The sequence below is a fragment of the Anas platyrhynchos genome, chromosome 9, assembly GCF_047663525.1.
Source record: "Anas platyrhynchos isolate ZD024472 breed Pekin duck chromosome 9, IASCAAS_PekinDuck_T2T, whole genome shotgun sequence".
Taxonomy (NCBI): Eukaryota; Metazoa; Chordata; class Aves; order Anseriformes; family Anatidae; genus Anas; species Anas platyrhynchos.
Genome location: NC_092595.1, coordinates 7,830,599 through 7,851,629, shown reverse-complemented (window position 1 = coordinate 7,851,629; position 21,031 = coordinate 7,830,599). Strand labels below are relative to the sequence as shown.

The 21,031-nt window shown below is 36.9% G+C and overlaps 2 protein-coding genes across 4 annotated transcripts in view; one reads left to right on the top strand and one right to left on the bottom strand.

Annotated features, from left to right (window-relative positions):
* Positions 1-15,741, top strand: part of CCDC39 (coiled-coil domain 39 molecular ruler complex subunit) — a 23,850-nt gene extending 8,109 nt beyond the window's left edge. For 2 of the 3 annotated variants that reach the window (XM_072042567.1, XM_072042566.1), the window contains exons 9-20: positions 85-217; positions 3,000-3,194; positions 3,898-4,062; positions 4,557-4,694; positions 5,082-5,290; positions 6,528-6,651; positions 7,282-7,453; positions 8,357-8,463; positions 9,730-9,870; positions 10,015-10,194; positions 10,425-10,522; positions 11,224-15,741. In XM_072042567.1, coding sequence (XP_071898668.1) covers positions 85-217; positions 3,000-3,194; positions 3,898-4,062; positions 4,557-4,694; positions 5,082-5,290; positions 6,528-6,651; positions 7,282-7,453; positions 8,357-8,463; positions 9,730-9,870; positions 10,015-10,194; positions 10,425-10,522; positions 11,224-11,389 — 1,828 coding nt within the window. In that variant the 3' untranslated portion in view covers positions 11,390-15,741. The remainder of the gene's footprint in view (positions 1-84; positions 218-2,999; positions 3,195-3,897; positions 4,063-4,556; positions 4,695-5,081; positions 5,291-6,527; positions 6,652-7,281; positions 7,454-8,356; positions 8,464-9,729; positions 9,871-10,014; positions 10,195-10,424; positions 10,523-11,223) is intronic. The other variant, XM_027464510.3, reaches the window with a different exon arrangement.
* TTC14 (tetratricopeptide repeat domain 14) lies at positions 12,321-21,031 on the bottom strand. The gene is made up of 12 exons (XM_027464513.3): positions 20,801-21,031; positions 20,573-20,694; positions 20,193-20,392; positions 19,527-19,611; positions 19,312-19,441; positions 18,575-18,727; positions 17,798-17,869; positions 17,372-17,491; positions 17,158-17,280; positions 16,389-16,506; positions 14,334-14,443; positions 12,321-13,791 (listed from the first exon to the last, which is right to left on the bottom strand). Exons 1-12 carry the CDS (start codon positions 20,965-20,967, stop codon positions 12,837-12,839), a joined length of 2,355 nt encoding a protein of 784 aa, XP_027320314.1. The 5' UTR covers positions 20,968-21,031; the 3' UTR covers positions 12,321-12,836.

The window sequence follows — 21,031 nt, the reverse complement described above, 5'->3', positions numbered from 1 at the left end:
GCTCAGTATGATTCGTTAGTAGGTTTTAGCAGTGTTATATGTACGTTGCACATACAACTTGTTAAATCATCTGATTTCATTTAGATTAAGCATTCTTAAAGAAAGAAATGCAGGTCTTTCCAATAAGCTGAAGCTTGTGACTGAGAAGACACTCAATTCAGAAGACAATGCCTTGAGGATGGAAGAAATGCTAAAGGAAGAAGAGAAAACCGTCAAGGTAAAATGTTTTTGATAGCTTCTGCAAATGAGGCTTCATTTGAATTTGCAAGCTCTATCTAGAATACTTTTATGTTAAAATGCACTGTAAATATTAATGTGACATACAGCTACTTCATCAAATGATGAAGTAACCAGCAAGTAGATGGGTCAGTATCTGTGCCAAAAAAACTCTGGAGGAAAGTAAGTGGTCCTAATCCAGCAGATGGTGTCCCCACATATCACATAGGATACTGGAATTGTCATTTTACATATCAGATATAAAACCAGTAGTCTGACTGCATACTGAACAATGCATTTACCTCTGATACCAGCTAAATGTTACCTACAGCTTTTTGGCTAGATTCAAATGAAAGCTATTTACAGGAACACGGCAAATTTTGTTATATGGTAATGTTTTGCTTCTGGTTTGTAACACTATTGAAAATTTTCAAAAACTTATATTGTGCTTAGTTCTTTCAGGATTCATTCAGTTTCATGGGCAGCAAATGTACTTGAAATTCTTGGCCATTGTTTTCCCATCAATAAGGTTAAGTACTGTCAGATTATTTTCAGTAACATTACCACTGAAAACTTCTTGGTGTTAGTAAAATACAACCAAAACTTACCAAACTGCAAAGAGTTAGAATTTTGGCAAGTTGGGATTAAAATAATATCTTGACATGTTTTAAGTCATACTTGGTTGGCCTAATGGCCTCTCGCTATTTTAATTCTACTGCATGATAATTTGATACATCTGTTTTCTGATGATGTTGGCTGTTAAATAATTACTGGCTCATATTAGAATTCATTTTAATGATAAATAAAAATTTTGATTTGGGAATTAGCATATACAAGGTGTAAAATTTGTCTATTTCTTATTTAGCGTGTTTAATAGCACTTTATTGAAAAATAACTTTTGTATTGTAGACTAAGTACAGAAAGAAAAATATCCCAATTCATTATCATCTGATGAACTGCAGTGGCTTTTGAATAAAGACAATGTAGTAATGCAATCATCTGAACTTTTCTGTATTTCAGAAAAATTTTCTAGTGTTTTGCATTTTGCTCCTAATTCTTTTATTTTACTAGTTAGCTTCTGACTGAACTTGATACAAATCCCTTTTGGATTTTGCTGGACAAATGAGTATTGCTTATGCTAACGCTCTCTCTACTGTAAAATGAGCAGGTTACATGAGAGTGACAGATCAGGTGTTCGCTCCATTTGTGCAAGCCACTGTATATACTTCTTTTCTGTTTTGTTTCCTGCATCATTTATGTGAAATAATTCATTTAGTAGATGGAGCTTTATTTTTCAAACTTCCTGACTACACAGTTATTAGCTGTACATTTTAAATATACATGCGCAAACTATAGACGGGATGTCTTTGCTTTATAGAGTTTCTCAAATTACAGACTTTATTAATGTTTTGGTTTTCTAGAGGATTTTAAAACAAGATGAAATGAAATGACTCTCCATTAAAATGAAAACCTTACTTGCTTCTCCTTAAGACTGTTACCAGGGTGGCTAAACCATTAGCAGGGTTTTTCCACTTGTATCTCTGGCGGATAACCTAAGATGACACTGAGCTTGGCAGCTCCACTGCTTCAGGGTGGTATTTTAACTTGGATGCAATATTCTTGAACAATATCTGTAATGTATTAGTCAGAAGGATGCTTTCCATCAACATTAGACACACATGACTATTTGCGGCATCTATTAATTTACTGTGAAGAGATACTTACAGGAACAATGTGGATGAAATCTCACCATTTTATGCTTTAGTTCTCTGATACTTCTCCCTCTTCTGTCTGTGGCAATGCACTGTTGTGGAGTGAAGTTTATTGAATATCCTATCACTATTGACAACCGCACTCAATGAGAAAAACAATTTCTATTAAATAAATAAATTTAGATATGCATGGGCATGATCCTAAGCCCACTGAAATCAGTGCAAAATTCTGTAGGAATTAACAGATTTAGTATTAAACTTACACCTGCTTTTCACTTCTGAGTTATCGGTTTGGAATTGCACTTGACAGCACAGTCGAATACAAAAAATTCTGGTGAGAGAGTTTGATTATGAATTCTTCAAGGAGTTAACTAACTTTACACTGTTACTAAAGCCAGCAAAATGGTTCATAAGCACAATTCACAATGTATACTTAGAAAATGAAGATTAAGTATATTTTAAAATCAGTTTGAAGAATGAATTCTAAAGTGTTTTTCTGTATCGATTAGAATGTGCGTATTCAGACCCTACAAAAACAGACCCTACAAAAACCTTATCTCCTGTACCAATTAAGATGCTAAAGGTAACTTGCCTATGTGAATGAGGAACTGATTTAAAAATGTGTAAGTACTTTTTCAAACAAAATTAAAATGGAATAACTAAAAATGACATAAACACATACATACAAACACGAGCTGAGTTACAAGTTTCAATAAACAGTTGAAAAGTTTTGCGTTATATTTCTCTAAATACTGACATATACTAGAAGCAATAAGCATCCTTTTTTTTGAAAGGATGACAGGAATTCAGTTTTCCGAAAGGCTGAAAACAATACCATTCCCATAATGTAAAGAAAAGATCATGTAATAGTAGAGTAGAATCCAAGTTAAAACAAACAAACAAACAAACAAACTTCTCTCTAGAAGTCAAAGATTTTTCTTGACAGCCATTTTAAAGACCTATTAAATTCCACATTCCTATTAATATAGTATTGAATTTTTTTATCTTCCTGTATGTGATCAATAAATCATCACAACTTACTTATGTACTTAACAATTAATTTGTCATCAGGAAAAAGAAACTGAACTGAACAAGCTAAAAGAACAATTTTTCAAGAAAACTCAGGAGTTAAAGGTGCAGAAGGACAAGGAGACGTGTGTTCTGGCAGAAATTGAGGGATGTCGAACATCACTTAAAAATCTTAATAGTCGTCTGCACAGACTTGATGCAGATGCATTAAAACAACAGGAATTAATGTATAACCAGGTAAAATATGAATATCCTTTAATATTATGATTGTTCCTTGGGTTTAATCAGAGTAAACTGCTCAAGTTCCATAATCTTTGCCAGTATCTTAGTTTCCAAAATGCTAGGCAGTATTAATCTGAAGTATGCATTTGTCTCTAGTTGTATTAATAAAACTGAAATAACTGATACTTGCTATGTTTCACCTATATTATGTGCATGTGTGTTTCATTATTTTTTGTATGTGTTGCTTTACCCACTAATTTCTCAAATCAATTCTTTACTTTGATCCCTGTGAACTGCAGACACCTCGGGGTAAATTTTTAAAGCAATACAAGAGGTACATGCCAAAATCCTTTTATTTACTAATTGGATTTTGTGCAAATTTCCTATGCACCACTTTGAAAATTTGTTCTTTTATATTGGCATCCACTAGTAACAGCAAAATGACAACTTTACTGTAAGCCTCCCTTAGAGCAGACTGTGCTGAGTGTGCTTTGTTATTCTAGAAGATTACTTCTGAACCATCTTTGCCCATCAGTCATCTAAGAATATTTTGCTAAGGTTTCACATTTATGAGGCCTATAAGCTATAAATTATTATAAAACAATGGCTTAATTAGGTGACTATCCTAAAGCAACATTTAGATCTAGCATTCTAGCTTTATAGGAAGGCTGTAATTGCTTATCTCAGACTATTAATTCTCCTAAAATTATTTTAACAGGATTTTTACATTCAGCAAGTACAGAGACGGCTGTCACGGTTAGAAGGGGAGGTGAATACAGAAGAAAAACAAGTTTTGGAAGCAAAAATTGCTGAACTTAAGAAAACCTTAGAAGAAAAGAAAAACACATGTGATGTTTTACATGCACAGCATAAGAAACTTCAGGTAACTTCCTTAGAACTTCAGATTGACTGTATAATAGCTAGAAATGATGTTCCCAGGCTGGAGTATTACCAAAGTTAGGTGGTTTTATCAAGATGAACTAAGAGTATCAAAGTCCTGGTCAGACATGCCAAGTGTTTTTTTTATATAGACCAAAATACATGAGTATATTAGTATTGCTTTATTGGCTGAAAGATCTATATTGAAAAAATAACAATGACTGGACTCCAAATAAAACAAGCAATGACATGAATATTGCAACAGCACTCTGCGCCAGGACTGCAGTGCTCTTGGCACTGCTTGCACAACAGAATATGGACAAAAGATGGTGATTCCTGCTCCTAGCACTTAAACAAAAAAAATAGTACGTGTGTGTGTGTGTGTATACATAAACAAAAATTAACTGGTAGGTTTTGGTGTGACCATTTAATGAAATAAATTATATATTTCATATATATTCATATAATTTAATGAAATTAAATTATACTTGCAAACAGAGTGATGTCCAGCTCATCAAGAGAGCAATGGAAAAGACTGGAGAAGAAGCAAATGGTCTGATGATCAAGATAAATGAACTAAATCTTTTCAATGAGAAATCAGATCAAGAATTAAAAAAAGCTAAAGCCATTAAGCAGGTACAGTATCACTTAGCAATTTTTATAACACTGTGTGTTTTTTTTTGTTGTTGTTTTTTAAAAAAACAACCATCTGTTATGTTCTTCCATTCATAATGCTAAACTGAAAGTTGTAGATGGAAAAGTCTAACAACCCACAACTCAGTCTGAATTTGAATAAAACCATTCAGGAAGCTATTTACCCATATGCACTAACCATGCAAACTGTTAGCAAATAAGAAACTAAGAACCTCTTAAATACAGAGCAAAATGACTCTTACAGTTGTATATATAAACGATAACACAATAGAAGCTTAATATATTAAAAAAAAAATACTCCTTCGTAACTCTTATACCTTAATTAAAAGTGATGCTTTCTTATTTTGAGACCTTTTTGGTATTTGTTAGGAGATGATGATTGAAGATAACCTCCTAAAACTAGAATTGAAACGTCTTCAAGACACCCTGTGTAATAAGACAGAGAAAGTTCTAACACTGGAAAAACAAAAATTGGAGATAAACAAAGCCATAGCAGAGAGAACTGAGGAAATTAAGGTTCATAAGGCAATGCTGGATTCCCAGATCAGACTTGTGGATCAGGAACGACAACGCATAAGGTAATTATTCTTTATTTTAAAAATCTCTGTTGCAGCAACTCAAAGTCACCAATATAACTTAAAACATACTGTAAGATATTTCCCTAAAAATCATAAAAAAAATCATCCTCCAATTCTTTCATCTTCAATGTAATTTAGAAAAAAAACCACACAGCTTGTAGGTTTTTTGTTATTAAATTAACAGTTGCTAAAAAAAAAAAAGAGGAAAAAAATTATCAAGTACCTTTACATGGGAACTTGTTTAAAAAGAGAAGCATTTACCCAGTTTTACCATTTAGAGGAATTGAGGGTGAAGAACATCTTCTAAGTCATAGAGTAAGACAGTTGAGGCTACTGAGCAATCTTTTCTCTGAAAACCAGCTTGCAGCTTTAACCACTAGGCAATTTCTCAGTCTTTACTGTCCATTATTACTGGTGAACAAGAAATTACAGTTTGTTCTGTTACTGAAGATTAATGAAAACCTGCTGAAGTATGTATGTCTTATTTCTTGCCCATGTATTATGATATGGGAGATGCCCTCTTATAAAACAACCACATAAAGATCACTTTTCCCTTCTGTAATAATTGCTGGGAGGTATTTGGGGCAGGCTTTAGCTCTGAAATACCAATACCTCTATCTAGCCCCAAAGCAATGCTCAACAACCGATCTGGTGAAATCTGGCAGGCTTTTTATTTGCTCTTCTGCTAACCACACCCCACGTAATCGGAAATTAGAGTGATTTAGTGTGACTAAAGCTAACTGCTCACTGAGAGTGCAGACTGGATTTTTTGTGTTTTTTGTCCTTTGATAATTACACAGTTAATTGATACTTCCATGTAATTCGATTTGGGGTTGTTGCCTGCTGTTGCTTATGCTCATCTAGTAGTGGCAATATTAAGATAGCAACAGCAGGGGGCAGCTTGTACAGTTGTAGGATTTAAATGCCAAACCTTTAAATATATTCAGGGAGTTCTGTGGGGCAGCCTCTCATGATGTGCTGATCTGGAATATGAAAATAAATTTGTCTCATTTTACAAGTGTAATAGAACTGTAGGTAACCAGAAAACCTGTGGCTAGGAGAACATAGAAAGCATCAAAAGCTAGGAGCAGCATAACTGCTGCCTTGCCTGCAATCTAATAGATGGACAGACTGCTGGAGTAACACCAGTAATTTAGACTGCTATAGAAAGAACTGTCCAAAAAACTACTAGACAAACATCTTCTCAAGCTATTTATTTTTCCGCAAAATATATCAGTGCTGAATTTCAAGATCGCCTAAGTAAAATCGATAAACTGAGATGCAGATATGAAGTTCTTACTGTTGTCATGATGCCACCTGAAGGAGAAGAGGAGAAAACCCAGACCTACTATGTAATTAAGGTATTTTATTAACATTATAATTCATTATAATTTGAGTATTTAAGTTACAGATTTCCCTGGGCTCCATTCAAATAACTAAGACAACTTCCTTGACTACTGCTTAACTTCGTCTGTTTTACATTTTCTGACGCTGATTATTTAAGTCATACAGCAGTTTCAGATGAATCTGTGGTCAGTCCTAATGTCAGCAGACTTAATTTCAAACTTAATTTGAATAATCTCCATAATATTACCAGGCACCAGAGTGAGACCGATAAGCCTGTAATTAACAGGGTCTTCTTTCTTACCCTTCTTGAAAACGAGGACATTTGCCAGCTTCCAGTTGACTGGGACTTCTTCAGATTCCCAAGAATCTTGAAAAATAATTGAGAAGATGTCTCGCAGTGACATCAGCCCGCTCTTTCAGTACCCTGGGATGAATCACATTGGGCCCCATTATGTGCATCCGAATTCCAGTATTGTAAACAACTACTCTTGCCAGTTACCTTGTAAAACAAATCTCAGTCCAATCCTGATGACATCAATAATCTCAACATCTACTGCAGATGTTAAACCCTAAATTTTGAATGTATTTTTAATGTATAATTGTCCTAATGTTTTTAGTATGTATTCAGTCACCTCAAGTATCAGCTTTATTTTCAGGCTGCACAGGAAAAGGAGGCCCTTCAACGTGAAGGTGATGATTTAGATGCAAAGATCTGCAAAGCTGAAAATGAAATTGTAGCTCTGGAAAACACTCTGCGCATACTTAATAACTGCAACAGCAATTACCGAAACTCTTTCAAAGAAGTCACTGAGACAAGTATGTAAAATGTAAATTGCTGTTTGCTGTACAAGTTACGAATGATGGTATAGCTCTGGCATACAGTGGAGAAATTCAGTGGCACAAAATAATGAATCACAGCCAGACACAAAACAAATTACTGGGAAAGGAAGGCCCAGTGAAATATACAGGACTGGTATATAACACTGCACAGTACAAAAAGCGCTACTTCATCTGCAGTACTGCATCTCACACTGCTACTAATTCAAATTCTGGAAGCAGAACAAGCTGTACCACTGGTCAGCTTCTTTTGGTGTAGACTGAGCTAGCTCTGTCACAACACAGGGCAAGCAGGCTGCTTCCAGTGGCAGCTGTTACAGCCAGTAACAATGTTAACAGCCAGAGTTACGTGCATTCCAGTGATGCTGACACACTAGCCACAGTTATACCTGATATTTGCATGGAAGAGGAGGGAAAAAGTAGGAACCTGTCATCTGGGGAGGTAATGAGGAAGAACAAGAGAAATTGCACTGTTTTCTGGTAGTGTCAGCAGTTTAAAATTAGACAACCAAGCTATAAATGTTTGGATGATGGAACTCTCACAAAATTCTGCAAAATAGCTTCATCTGTTGCTTGCTCTCCTTCAGTGAAACTTCATTGAGCTTATAAAAAGCACAAGCAATTACATAAATGTAAGGCTAGAAAACAGTGCCAGAGGCAACTTCTGTGGTTTTTTTTGGCTTCTGGAAACTCCGGCTTTAAAGTCATTATCTTTCATGAAGCCAGTTAAATTTTCCACAGTGATCTGGAACATACTGTAACAGTAATATAGTAACACTCTGTGATGCAGTTACTTTAAAGTGCAACTTCTTTTAAAATGAAAATTGAGTTGTATACAGTACTTGCTCAGTGTCAACTCTGCCGCTTTGTTTGGGATCACAGGTGAGGAGTATGAAGAAAAACTGAAACTAGAAGAGGAGAAAAGGGCTGCTGATGAAAAATACAGATATAAACGAAGACAGATCAAGGAACTTCAGGAAAACCTCCAGGTAAAATACAAGCAAAAGTCCCAGTTAGACAAGGCTGCGGGATGTTGCCACACAAACCATCTCATTGAAAGCATAGAACATTCTGGAACAATATTTTGCCCCTTCTCTTTTACATCATATAGGTTGTATTAATGGATACATTTTTTTTTTTAAGAAGGTTCTACATCTCCTTTCAATAATCATTTTAATAATCATTATCTGAATTTCCTCAAGTCACAATGAAACTCCAGGCTTTTTAGTCAGGTACACCTTGAAGTTTTGAAACCCCAGGTTCACAATGGCAGATGCTCCATGATGGCATCCAAGAAAGGAGTTGTATTTTCATGTAGTGTACTGAATCATCCTGTCCAGTACAACATAATTTAAAATCCACACATACGCTCTTCCCTAGCATTTTTTTTTATATTTAGTACTAAGGATGTTGCAGTTTGTGTACACAGTATTATACATGTAGTTTAACAAAAAAGAGAAAAGAGAAAGCAAGCAGGTTGAGCACTAAATGTGGGGAAAGGATAACCTGCGTTCAGTCTCCACATCAGGGACTTGTTCTTGGCTCCCCTTGCAATCAAAAAGCACACTTGGTGCTTACGAAATAACAACACTTAACTTTAACATATATCCCACGTGGTTATTCTAGGCCGTGAATTGCTAGATACAGGTCAGCAAGCACTCTTTTTGGTCATTCTACCACAGGACATAGACCTTATTTAAGAAATAACATCCCCAAGACTGAAGAAGAGGGACGCCTATCCTCAGCAGGGACTAAGCCCTAGGGTATAATGAGGTGTTAAAACATCCCCTTTCCTACCCTTTTATTTATTTAAAAAAAAGAGCCATCCTTATAGAGCTGATTTTATTCACACTAGTCAAAAGTATTCAATCTTCTCAGAAGAAACAAATGATTGTTATTTTTCTTAGGACAGGTTGTACTGGAAAGTTAAGCACTGCAATGTTCAGTACTATGCCACATAAATCCTTTGTAGACACAACTCACAGCTACATCCAAAACCACCCATCTGTAATTTCATCATTAGTACTTTTAAAGTCTGTGTTAATATACTGAAATAGCTTAGTGCTCTTTGTCCACGTATTTATCCACTGAACAGTCTGACAGGCATAGTTGTGTTATCATTAGTACTACCTGCTTGAGCAACATTTATAAACAAATTGTCAAGAGGATCTGTTATTGCTCCTAAGTAATATAAAAACTGAATGACATCAGAACTATTTTATAAATTAAAAACAATTACTCAAATGAATTTGCAGAGCATGGAAAAAAATTTGGATATACTCCTGAAGCAGGAGGCCTTACTCCAAGAGCAAAAGAAGGAAAAACAAGCCGTTATATTGCAGCTGAACAAAGACATAGAAGAACAGAAGCCAAAACTAGAAAGGGTTTTAAAACAGGTCTGTATGTCGATTACTGGTGACTTCTAACTTTATAGTGATAAACAGCAGTATGGTTAAAACCACAACATTTAAACTCAGCAGGTTTCTTTAAGAGTGCTGCATTTTCATAATAGCATGTTTTAAACTTATGTATGTTAAAAGTGTTCCAGGCTATCCAGAGAAATTCAATCTCTAAAGAAAACTAAAACAGAAACACAAGAAGAAAGAGACATTGATCTTCGTGCTTTGAAAAACTTCAACAAAACCATCAACAAAGTGTTAGCGGATATTCTAGAAGCAAATCCTGATTTAACTACATCCTTTCAAAAGTACTTTCACCAGGTGAGCTTTCTGGTTAACTGCTTCCAAAATTTTGACTGATAGCTAAAGTCTACTGAAGTGCCTTTTAAGGGCATGTCCTTAATTCAACAATAAAGTATACTTATGGGAAAACAGCAAAAAAGTGCTCATCTGCTTTCAACATAACTTCAGATACAAAGGATTATAGTTTCCTGATATGCCCAGGCCATCACACAACCATTTAAAACTTTTTTTCCCCTCAAATTTTCTAGTTCAATTTAGAGCTGCCTACAATTGCTTCTGTTGGTGGTAGTCAAAGTTCCCGATCACCGTCCACGCAAAGCCTACAAAGCTCACTAACTTCTAGCAGGTAAGTGCCAGCAGTGTCTTTGTTTGTTTGTTTTGTGGGGGTGGAGGGATGGACACAACACCAGTAGCCATTTGGTTTTGTTTTTAATTTAAAGCTTAGACCAACAAAACTATTCCCTACATGATAGCATTCCTCACCCTTGCAGGTTTTCTCAATCTTGTCACTGCATACTGAACACTCTATTAAAATGTGTCTACTTATACTCTCCCTCCTTTAAGTTTACTAGTTATTTTTTGTTTTGTTAGCACACAATTAAGTTTACTTCGGTATCCATCACAGTTCAAAATAAAACAGTAACTGCAAAAGAAGTATACTGTCCTCTCATTTAAAAAGGGTTTTACATTACGAAAGCACAAGTTTGATCTCCAGCCGAACTTTGCACTTGATTTTGTGAACGCCATTTCCTATTTCATTAGGCAAGATATATATTATCTATACACTACTTTATTGATACCTTTTCCCTCTGTTCATCATACATTTGACTAGCAGTACTGCTTGAAACATACTGAATCAGCTGTGATCTAACAACATTACCCCAGGTTACTTAAACCATGGCAACAGCTACAAAGATTTTTGTAGTGGATTTGCCTAGAACAAACACTGGTGCTGGCTGGCTTTCTGTTAAGCCACCATTTAGAAGCTCCACCCTCTTTTTAAAAACAGTGTTTCTGTATACTGATGAATAAATTTTTGTCTTTTAGATCCTCCAGAAGCACAAGTTCTGGCTCTAGTCAGACTTCATTGCTCAAAGTGATAGACCTGAGCTTATCTGTCGACACTCCTGCAGAAGCAGCTGCTGCCAGTTCACAGCCATCCAGTAGAACTAGCAACTCTGACAGTTACAACCGTGAAAGAAGTCCTAAGTAATCTTCGGAAGGTGACGGTGAAGGCCTTACACTATTTAAAGCTTCTAAATTGGTTAAGTTGTAGCTTAATTTATACATATCTACCAGCAATCATAGCACTTCTATCTGAAACATATGTTTTAACTTCCATCAAAAGTATGCAATATATTATTTAAGAGAAATTTTAAGCATATGTTTTACATAATAAATTAATCTTTAAACTACTTTATTCTTTTGTTATCCAACAGCAAAAGATCTGCAAAACCCTTCAGAAACCCTTCATTTGCATTCTTAATGATAGTGGCTTTGACGTAGTTAACTACCCCTAATTTCCGTAAAATTACTGCTGCCTCAAAGCTTAAACAGGTAAGGTTCTCCCAAGTAGTCAGCTGACTACAGCATGCTTATTCTGTACTTGCAAAAACTAGAGTAGGGGCAGTGATGATGTAAAAGAAGCAACAAGATTAACCCATGTAACAAAGATCTTAGTTTTTCATTTAAGTATTTTCCATCCTTAACAACAATATGGAGCACTTGCAAAAACCTGGGTAGATTTTTTTTTTTCCTCAAAGTTTTGTTTCCATGTCAATCTTGACTTTTAAACAAATAGTCATTTCAGATCATATCTTAATCAAAAGATGATGACAATATAAAATTAAAGTCAATAAAACTGTACTACTTTGCAAAATTACACAATGTCTTTTTGGCAACTGACATATTAGGAATTACTCTGAAAACTTGGAGATTGGTATTGTACAGTCAGCCAGACATTAGCTATTATTTCAGGGGTTTTGTTAGTTTTGTTTTTTAACAACAGAGAATGTGTTTGATGTGCTTAAATAACATTATATATGTGCTTTCTCACAGATGATGGGGGGTTCAGTTCACTTAAGCAGCATATATAACCAGTGCGCCAGTATCAAACATCCCAGTGAATAAACAAAACCAAGACACAAATTTAAGAAAATTTAATGATGAAATGAGCTATATACATTGAAGGAATATGTGTGTCATTTACTTATGCCCCTTTAATACCTGGAAGTTGAAGTTTGATACAAAAATAGCTAACAGTCAATAGTACCCCAGGGGAAGAAGGGAGAAAACAAACAAACAAACAAAAAACAACAAAAAAGAAAAACGCTTGCTTTAAAGTGCATATTTGATGTAAGTTACACAACTACAGTCCAAGACAATCAAACAGTTTCACCCCATTACACAAAAAGTATTGTACAGAACATCCTAAGTTAAGAGCACAGGAAACCTTGATTTTAAATAATAACTGATACTTTATGTAAGATATCCTTGCATGTCTTTCTACCATAAAATCTTTACCTTAAGAAGCCTGACATTCTGCAAGACATAACAAATTCTGCTTGTCACTTTTCATATGCATTTCAAGAGCATTTGTTTTTCTTCAAGAGAAATATAGATATAAATTAATTTTTAACTACATCCAGCAGAAAATCATTTTATGTACTTTGTTTCTTCTGCTTACTTCCTTTTTCCCTCTCAAATTCAGCAATTTGATTGAATATGTTAACTAAGTTCTGGGGCAGGTTTCTTTTAATGCCACTTTCTGTTTGTTCTGCACCATTTAAAGTTTCCTTGTCAGGTTCCTCTGTTTTATTAGACTCCTCATGACACCTTTCCCTACTCTTATACCCACTTTCACTTCTATGCTGACTTAATGCATGCCTATCACTACTATAACTTTTATCACCTTCATGAAAATGAGTGCTAGAATATGATCTGTACTTTCCCACTGACTTGCCAGAATAGTCGGACCCTGATGGAGACATGTAATACCTGTCTTGATCTGAGCCATGCTTTTTAAACTGTTCTCTTCTCCCCTCTATGTCCCTTTCTGATTTCCTAAAGTAATGCATCCTCATTTTGTCATCTGACTTATAATACGAACCTGAATATCCCCTCCTACTGGAGAAAAATCTGTCCGTTTTATGATATTTTTCACTTTTGCTACTACTTGCCTGAGTTCTAGAACTACTGTAAGAATCTCTCGAATCTTCAGACCTACCTCCAAAAGTGTCTTCATCATCACCTGAAGTCCTCGACAGAGAACAGTGTCTGTCTTTCTCTCTTACCTCTGTTTTTGGACACGCTAAGCTGTCCTGCCTTTCCAGCAGTTTTTCCATTTCAAAACTTTGGTTCAGGAAAGAGGCAGAGGTATCAGCCGGAGGTGAATACCACTCCTCTTTCTTAACCTGATCTTTGTAATGTGAAGCTCTAGAGGAGCGTTTTTTGGAACTACGGGAAGACTCTGATCTACGCCGATGTTTTTTCTTGTGTTTCTTGTGATCAGAGGAAGAAGAGGAAGAAGAAATTGATACGTCTGATGAAGAGTCACTTGAGGACGAAGAGGAGGAGGAAGAGGAGGAAGTTGATCTTTTCCTTTTCTTCTTCAACCTGAAAATGTAATTAACCTGTGAGATAATCTTTAGAATCAGGAAAAAAAAGTAGAAAGTAAATCAGTACTCCCCATAGTATGGCTGAGATTGGACCGGAAAGTAGAAATGGAAATTGGGCCTGACCTGGCAAGACAATTTCAAATATCCTTTCTTAACTAAGAAATCCACTGAACAATGTATCTTAAGGCCGTTTCAGTGGTTAATGCAGGGACAATAACACAGTTAGGATTGCAGATAAGGACTTAATAGCAAAATCTAGTAACAGCTAACGTTAGAGCTTATTTTACCATCAGCCTAGGTTAAAAGAAAGTCACTGGGACACAACCATGGAACTGTGTTGCTTTATCTTTATGCACCATCCTTTGTCAGTACCTGCTACCTGACTTGTGCTTTAACTACCAGAAATTCTAGTACTTAAAATGGGCCCCTTAACAGCTCATAACTTACTGGTTTGCTGTGCTTTTTTTTTTATTAATGAAAAAAGCTCACATGCTGGCTTAATAGGCTCAAGAATCAGTATACCGAATACAACAAGGTTACCTTTTTTCTTCTTTTAAAAGCTTACGCAATTTTTCTGCACTTGTTTCTATTCTCTTTTCTTTCTGTCTCTCTTCTTTTGCAGCTTGCTTCTCCCTCATTTCCAAAGATTTCTTTTTTGAACCCAAACATCATTAAAAAAAAACGTATTGAAAGTGTTAACACAGGTATTTTTCCCATGTCCCCAGCCCCATTCAAATGTATAATTACAGCAAGGATGTTTTTACCAGGATTCCCAGATCAAGAATTAATATTGTTCAGAAGTTTGGCATTGGCCGTTGTAATAATCAGGTTTATGTTAATGACCATATTGCAGTTTTTATCCATTAAAAATATATTTGGCCAGCCATTGCAGTGGTACCCGTGATCCAGCACACCGTGAAGCACATACCCCAAAAGGTATAGATAGTGTATGCAGGAAAACCACAATGTTAGCAATATGGGGAAAAGAGGGGAGGAAAGGAAAAAAGATTTGAGGCAAAGTATTGTTATTGTAGTTTACAAGTAAAATATGGCAGAATCCATTGTAAAATGTGTTCAAGTTGCCCATGTTTGCATACAAACCATTTTGTAACAATTTCACAAACCAGTTTGACGCATAGTTTACGTAAGAAATCATGTTCCAAGGGTTTGTTGGTGATGAGCAGCACCAGATGTCAGATACAGCAGCAACGGTCCAATTCAGAAGAAAATGCATCGAAGAAGAACACATAATCAGTATTACAGGAAAACTCACTTTTGTGTTGTTTCAGCCATTCTAGCACAACTGTGACAGTATCAGACGTACATATTAAAATACATCGAAATGCAACAGTGTCTGATTATCAGCTGACCAATCCTCAAAGACACACTATTAAGGTCTCTTAAAGATCAGACTTCTGCGATCTATGGTCCTAAGTAGTAGCTCTAATCAGAATAAGCAGAAAGCCAGATGATAGTTTTCACAACTTATCAGTTGCCATAACAAATAAATTAAAGAAAATCCTTAATTGAACAAAAGGCTATGCAAACCAACAACCAAAAGCTAGCATCTTGTTTATCTGCTTCATCAATGAGAATATCAGAAAAATTCTGAAGGAGGGTAAAATGTTCATCGTTTTAGAAAAGACTTCAAGATCTTTCTAAAGCAACCGAATGTGGATAGTGCTCAAATACCATACAACAGTTTATCTGTAATGCAGTCAGTTTTTATCAAAAAGCTTGTCATAGCTCCTCTTTCCCTTCTTTCAACACGATCTGTCAGCATTATGGCTCCACCAACTGAAGAAGCGTCAGGTAAGGCATCTACCTCAGTCTCTTTACTTCCTTATATGCAGAAGCACAGAACACAACAAGCCTGTTCCTCATTGCTATACCTTAAGCTGATCCTCTCTGCAAGACAATACAAGTAAAGGAGGTAAACAAAAGGAAAAAGGAAAAAAAGGACAACACAGATTAGCACAGACACTCACCAGGGCTCACCTGGGAAACATGCTGTGTGCAAGGGAAGAAAGAAAAAAGACACCAGAAAAGAAAGCTAAGATATTCAAAACTGTCTGTCTGCTCTCCAGCCCTGCTGTATTCCTTTAAATCACCTACTCGTTTCCCCTCGTGCAATCTTCCTGTGAATTAGCTTGGGCAGGTGTTACTCTATCTTTTCGCAAACGCAAAGCATCCTGCTGGTATGAGGGCACACAATGCTTTTTGACTTGCCTAAGGGTTTTGTACTTTTCATGTTTCTATTCACAAAATATTTAACATTAATAATCATGCTTCTGTGATGGAATATTCTCCTCCATGCTTTAGCTAAGGCTAGTGGTTTTATCCTCTTTCCTCATCTCCATTGTTAGGCATTTCTTTACTGTCCTGCTTAAAACAGCGGAGTCATCAAGAGGTACCTTTCTTCTGGTAGGTACAGCCATAATGCTCACTATAAAAGATTTATTGTGGAGAAGGGAAGCAGAGAGTAAGACAAATGACCAACTTCAAGCCCCTCTGTTCAAAAGATTTAATAGGATTTTTGTTATTTATTGTAATTAATTCTGACAGAATTAATATGAAGAGAAAGTAAAGAATCACCTGCATATGCTTACGGAGTTTCGTTAAGGCCTCTTCTGCTTCCTGAAAAGTCTCATCCACGCTTAGGGCTTTTTTGTAGTAACTCTCAGCATTCAGTAGTTTGTCTTCCTCTTCCAACCTAACATTCAAATTAAAATTTATATACAGTTAAACCACAGAACTTGAGTTTCTTTTTAGGACAATCTTACTTGCACTAGGACGCTGCCACTGCATCCCTCCAAGACCCTATCATCCCAGCCTATCTCAGTACAGAAATGAAACAGCAATAGAAACATTTTTGTCTCCTACTCATCATTAGAAATAATATTCTGTAGAATTTCAATTCCAGTTTCAAATATACTATGTATCTTATTTACACAGGTCTTAAGAAATCTATTCCCTGAAAATTCAGAAGCTAAATTTTGTGTTACATGCCTAACAAATATTTAACAGGACACAAGTGACAGAATGCGATTTTGTAACAAACACTTTCTTGAGGTATACAATACATATATATATTCCTATACATATAGGAACATCTTCAGACATTTCACAAAACTTCACACAAACCTGGTAACCTACCAAGGGAAAGGATATCAAATCTTAACTATCTTGTGAGGATTTTAACTAGAACAGAGTAGAAAGTGTAAACCATCTGCACAAGCAGGAGTATTTCCAACACACACACACCAGGAAGGCCAGATGGCAATCTGTGCCCTAAGTCGGATCGTATTAAAGAATGTAAGAAAAAGCGTTAACAGCCAAGCAAAAACACAACCCCAACACTTACTGCCCGCCTCTTTCCACAAGTGTCTGACAAAGGTATTTTCTTGCATTCCTGTGGGTAGGACAGTTTTCTAACGCAATTTCAAAATCACTTATGGCTTTGTTCAGACTTCCTTTTGTTGCATACCTAGAATAACACATGTTGCACAGATTTTAATGATGGTCGTCTTTCACAAAGTAAGAAACCCGCAGACCTACAATGAAACAAGCAGACTTACAGAGCTCCACGGGCTACCAAAGCTTCAACATTCTGTGGATCTATTTCCAAAGCCTTGTTGTACTCATTCATGGCTTCCACGTGGCGCCCATCCTTAAAATAATCAACCCCAGCCTTCACACTGGAAAAAAATAGTTTAAAAAATACTGTGTATGGTTAGTCTACAGATTGTGTTCTCTCAGGAACTCACAAATTAGAGTTCCAAACAAGCAATAACAGAACTTTATCTTCTTATAGCGTACTTAAGGCTAACATTTCAAATTAACGTGATGTGGACATTCTGCTTCCGAGCAGGCCCTCTTGGTTACATTGCAGCAGATGTGCGCTGTGGAACATATGGTAAGTCTATTTTCTTTCAAGAAATGTAAGCCATAGCCTACTCTAACATTACAATAAACTCTTTACAAGAAAATAACACTCTACGTACCATTTTAAGGCCCAAGCTGCAGACTGCTTTTTCCTCAATGCAGGGGCAAAATCTTCTTCATCAATATTTTTCCTTTAAAACAAACAAACAAAAAAACCACCTCGAGTTGACTTACAAACGTACAAAATTAATCTTACAATATGTAATGCATTTGAAATAAGCTGAAAGATTATTTATTGAATGCATTACCACTCTCCCACAATTGGGCATGCTCTTTCACATTTCTGACACCAGATTTTCCCAGCCTGTTCTAAAGAGCCAAACTGAACCAGCATGGCTGCAGCACATTTAACAAAAATACAGCATATTCACACCTGCTTCGGGGCATAATATATGGAAGACCACAATAATCATTGCATATATATGAGCACTAAACGTATATATATATATATAGCATAAACATTTAACTTAAAGGACAGATCTATTACTCCAATAAACATTGTGAATAAACTTATGTTTTCTGCCATATTAAAGCTTAAGCATCCTGCTTTTCAATCCAAAGATGTCGACAAGATCTAAATAATAACTTCACAAAATCTTGGCATTAGACGTGCAGTTTAATAAGGTATCTTATTTACTTGAACAAATAGAATGTTAATTTCTTATTCCAGAGGTGTATGCTTTTAAAAACATTAGGGACACAATAGCTGCAATCTTGCAAGTTGAAATTTCACAAAAGCATCAAGTAGTTCAGGACTTTCACTCACAAACCTATTTCAATGGATTAGAATAACCTTCACAAAGCCATAGGAAAGGAATAATGTAAAAATGACTCACATTTGAAGACTTCTCATCAAAGACGGTGGATTTGATTCACTTATTCCTAGTTTTTCTGTTAAATATTCAATTAACGATGGATTATCAAATCCTCGGGAACGATGCAAAACCTCTTCAAATGTCTCTGCTGAATTAGCAACTTCTATGCTTCGCCTTGAAGAAAGCACCAATGTACATAAAACCTCATGGACACTACACTCAATTCTATATTTACATTTAGTCCTTTTCATTAGCATAAATTTTCACACTATTTAAGCAATGCTTATTTCCTTCAGCCTAAGACAGCTTTTGAAGCCTATTCTGGCACCAGCCTAGGCATCTCTAGGACATACGAAAGCCTTCAAAAATTGCAGACAGCTGTGTCCTTCTTTCTACTAAGGGAAATCTTAAGTATTTAATACGTCAGTCTCTCAAGTCTTTTTATTTACTTATTCATTTAAGCTTACTGTTTATCGTTGCTAACCCAGTCCCATAATGACAGATACCTCAAGTTTTACATTTAGAGAACACAACCTCATTGTGCTTTTTACTTTTCTTAAGTTTTGAAACAGATTTTTAAAAACCAAGCACACCCAACACATCTAGAAAAAAGTACGTGATAGCAAGTAACAATAAAATGTATGTAGTTACCTAATTAAATCAGAAACAACCCTGACAACTTTAAAGGACAGCCTATCAAAGACACTTCAGACACAGTGAATATATCTAATTAGTATAACTGAATAGCATGTGCTTACTTATAATGTAGAGGCAAGTCATCAGAGGTGATTACTCCTAGCGTTATACTAGAGAGACTTGGTGGAAGAGCTGAGCTGTAGAGCGATACCGTGATCTTCTCATGGTAACGATCAACATCCTTGACTGCAGCTACAGAAACAATAGAAGTTAAGACAAAATGGTAGAAGCTTCTCAAAAATGAGACAAATTCCTGGCAATGTCTGTGGCTACTTGCCTCGAATAAGATCTCCAGCTTGATAATACGATAAAGGATCTCCGTGGTTGCTTTGAGGAGGCACATCTCGCAATGGACAAAGAGCCTGCAAGAGAGCCAAGGAAGGATCGTGTGAAGAGAAGCAAGCAGCTGGCATCACTAACTTTCCATGTTTTCACCATCAACCCACAATCTCACCCGCACAACTTTACATGTTGAAAGGTTGTTATAATACACATATACAGATGTTTTTAAATATAGAAACACTTTTTCCTCTGAAGTAAAGCATATAATAACAACACTGGAGCCAACAGACTAGCCCAGTTTTCCTCATGCTTAATAGATAATTAGTTGAAAGAGTTTAAACAAAGATTTTTTTGTTCCTTCCCCAAAATTAAGATTAAATTAATCTTTAACGTATGTCAAATTAAATATATGGCCTGGTTCAAATCAAAATCTATGCATCCATAAATGACGAACTTTCCAACTCCCAAGAAATACATTTGGAGTATGGGACATAACGAAAGCGCTTGCTGACCGAGCAAAGCATCACAAGTTGTCCTTAATGTCTGTTAGCATTCACTATCTTAAAGCTCAGCTTACCTTTACTCCTAGCGCTCGGTTACGAAATGTAAAACACAACCCCATACCCATAAGAGTAAAAGAGTAACTGAAGCCACATCTTACAGTGATTTCTAAGTCTGCAATCTGCCGTATCAAACCACTTCCCAGACACATTAACACCATGAAAAAGCCAAATTCACGAATGGAAGTAATCCTCCCAATCACAACGTCGCCGCGTTCAATGTCTCGAAAAAATAATTCTCTCCGGAGCTCCCCGGGAACCTCCATGAACTGCTCCAGCGGAGGCATGACAGCGTAACACTCTGCAACACACGAGACGATCAGTCACAAAACGACCGAGCTGTAACCCGAGAACACAAAATAATTGACGACAACAGTAAAAAGCCAAACAGCGACTTTAAAATACGGTGCGTTTACAGCAAAAATGAGTTCAGGCTTGGCCCAGAAGGCACACCAGAGAACACCCAAGCCCCGTCCCTCACCATCATCTTCCTCGATGTTTTCGGCGATGGGGCCGTTGGGCTGCCAGGACTGCGCGAACAGCAGGTCGGCCTTCTGCGCGATGAAGCGCTGGATGTCGGCCTCCAGGCCCGTCACCTCGCCCCTGCGGGGAACGACAAGGCGCTGAGGGCGCTGGGGACGGCCCCGGGACCCCCTGGGGACCCTCTGGAGTCCCCTTAGGACTCCCCCAGGACCCCCCAGCCCCTCACCACACAGCCTGCAAGCGGGACGCTCCCCCGCGGGGCGACTCGGGGGCTGTCCCCGGCGGCGGCAGCAGCCCTCGGAAGTCGGGGTTGTCGTGCTGCTCGGCCCGGAGCAGCGCCAGCAGCCCGGGGCCGTGGTAGTTGAGCACCTGCCGCAGCAGATCCCGCTCCATCCCGGCCCCGGCCCCGCACGGAAGCGGAACGGCCGCAGGGGGCAGCGGGGAGGTGCCACGGGAG

Excerpts from the sequence above, each read along its gene's own strand:
- TTC14 (XM_027464513.3), bottom strand. The coding sequence starts at position 20,967 with ATGGAGCGGGATCTGCTGCGGCAGGTGCTCAACTACCACGGCCCCGGG. Across the intron at positions 19,442-19,526 it reads AGCTGGAGATCTTATTCGAG|CTGCAGTCAAGGATGTTGAT; the intron begins GCAAGTAGCCAC and ends TTGTTTCTGTAG. Across the intron at positions 18,728-19,311 it reads GACTTGCCTCTACATTATAA|GCGAAGCATAGAAGTTGCTA; the intron begins GTAAGCACATGC and ends GCTTTCTTCAAG.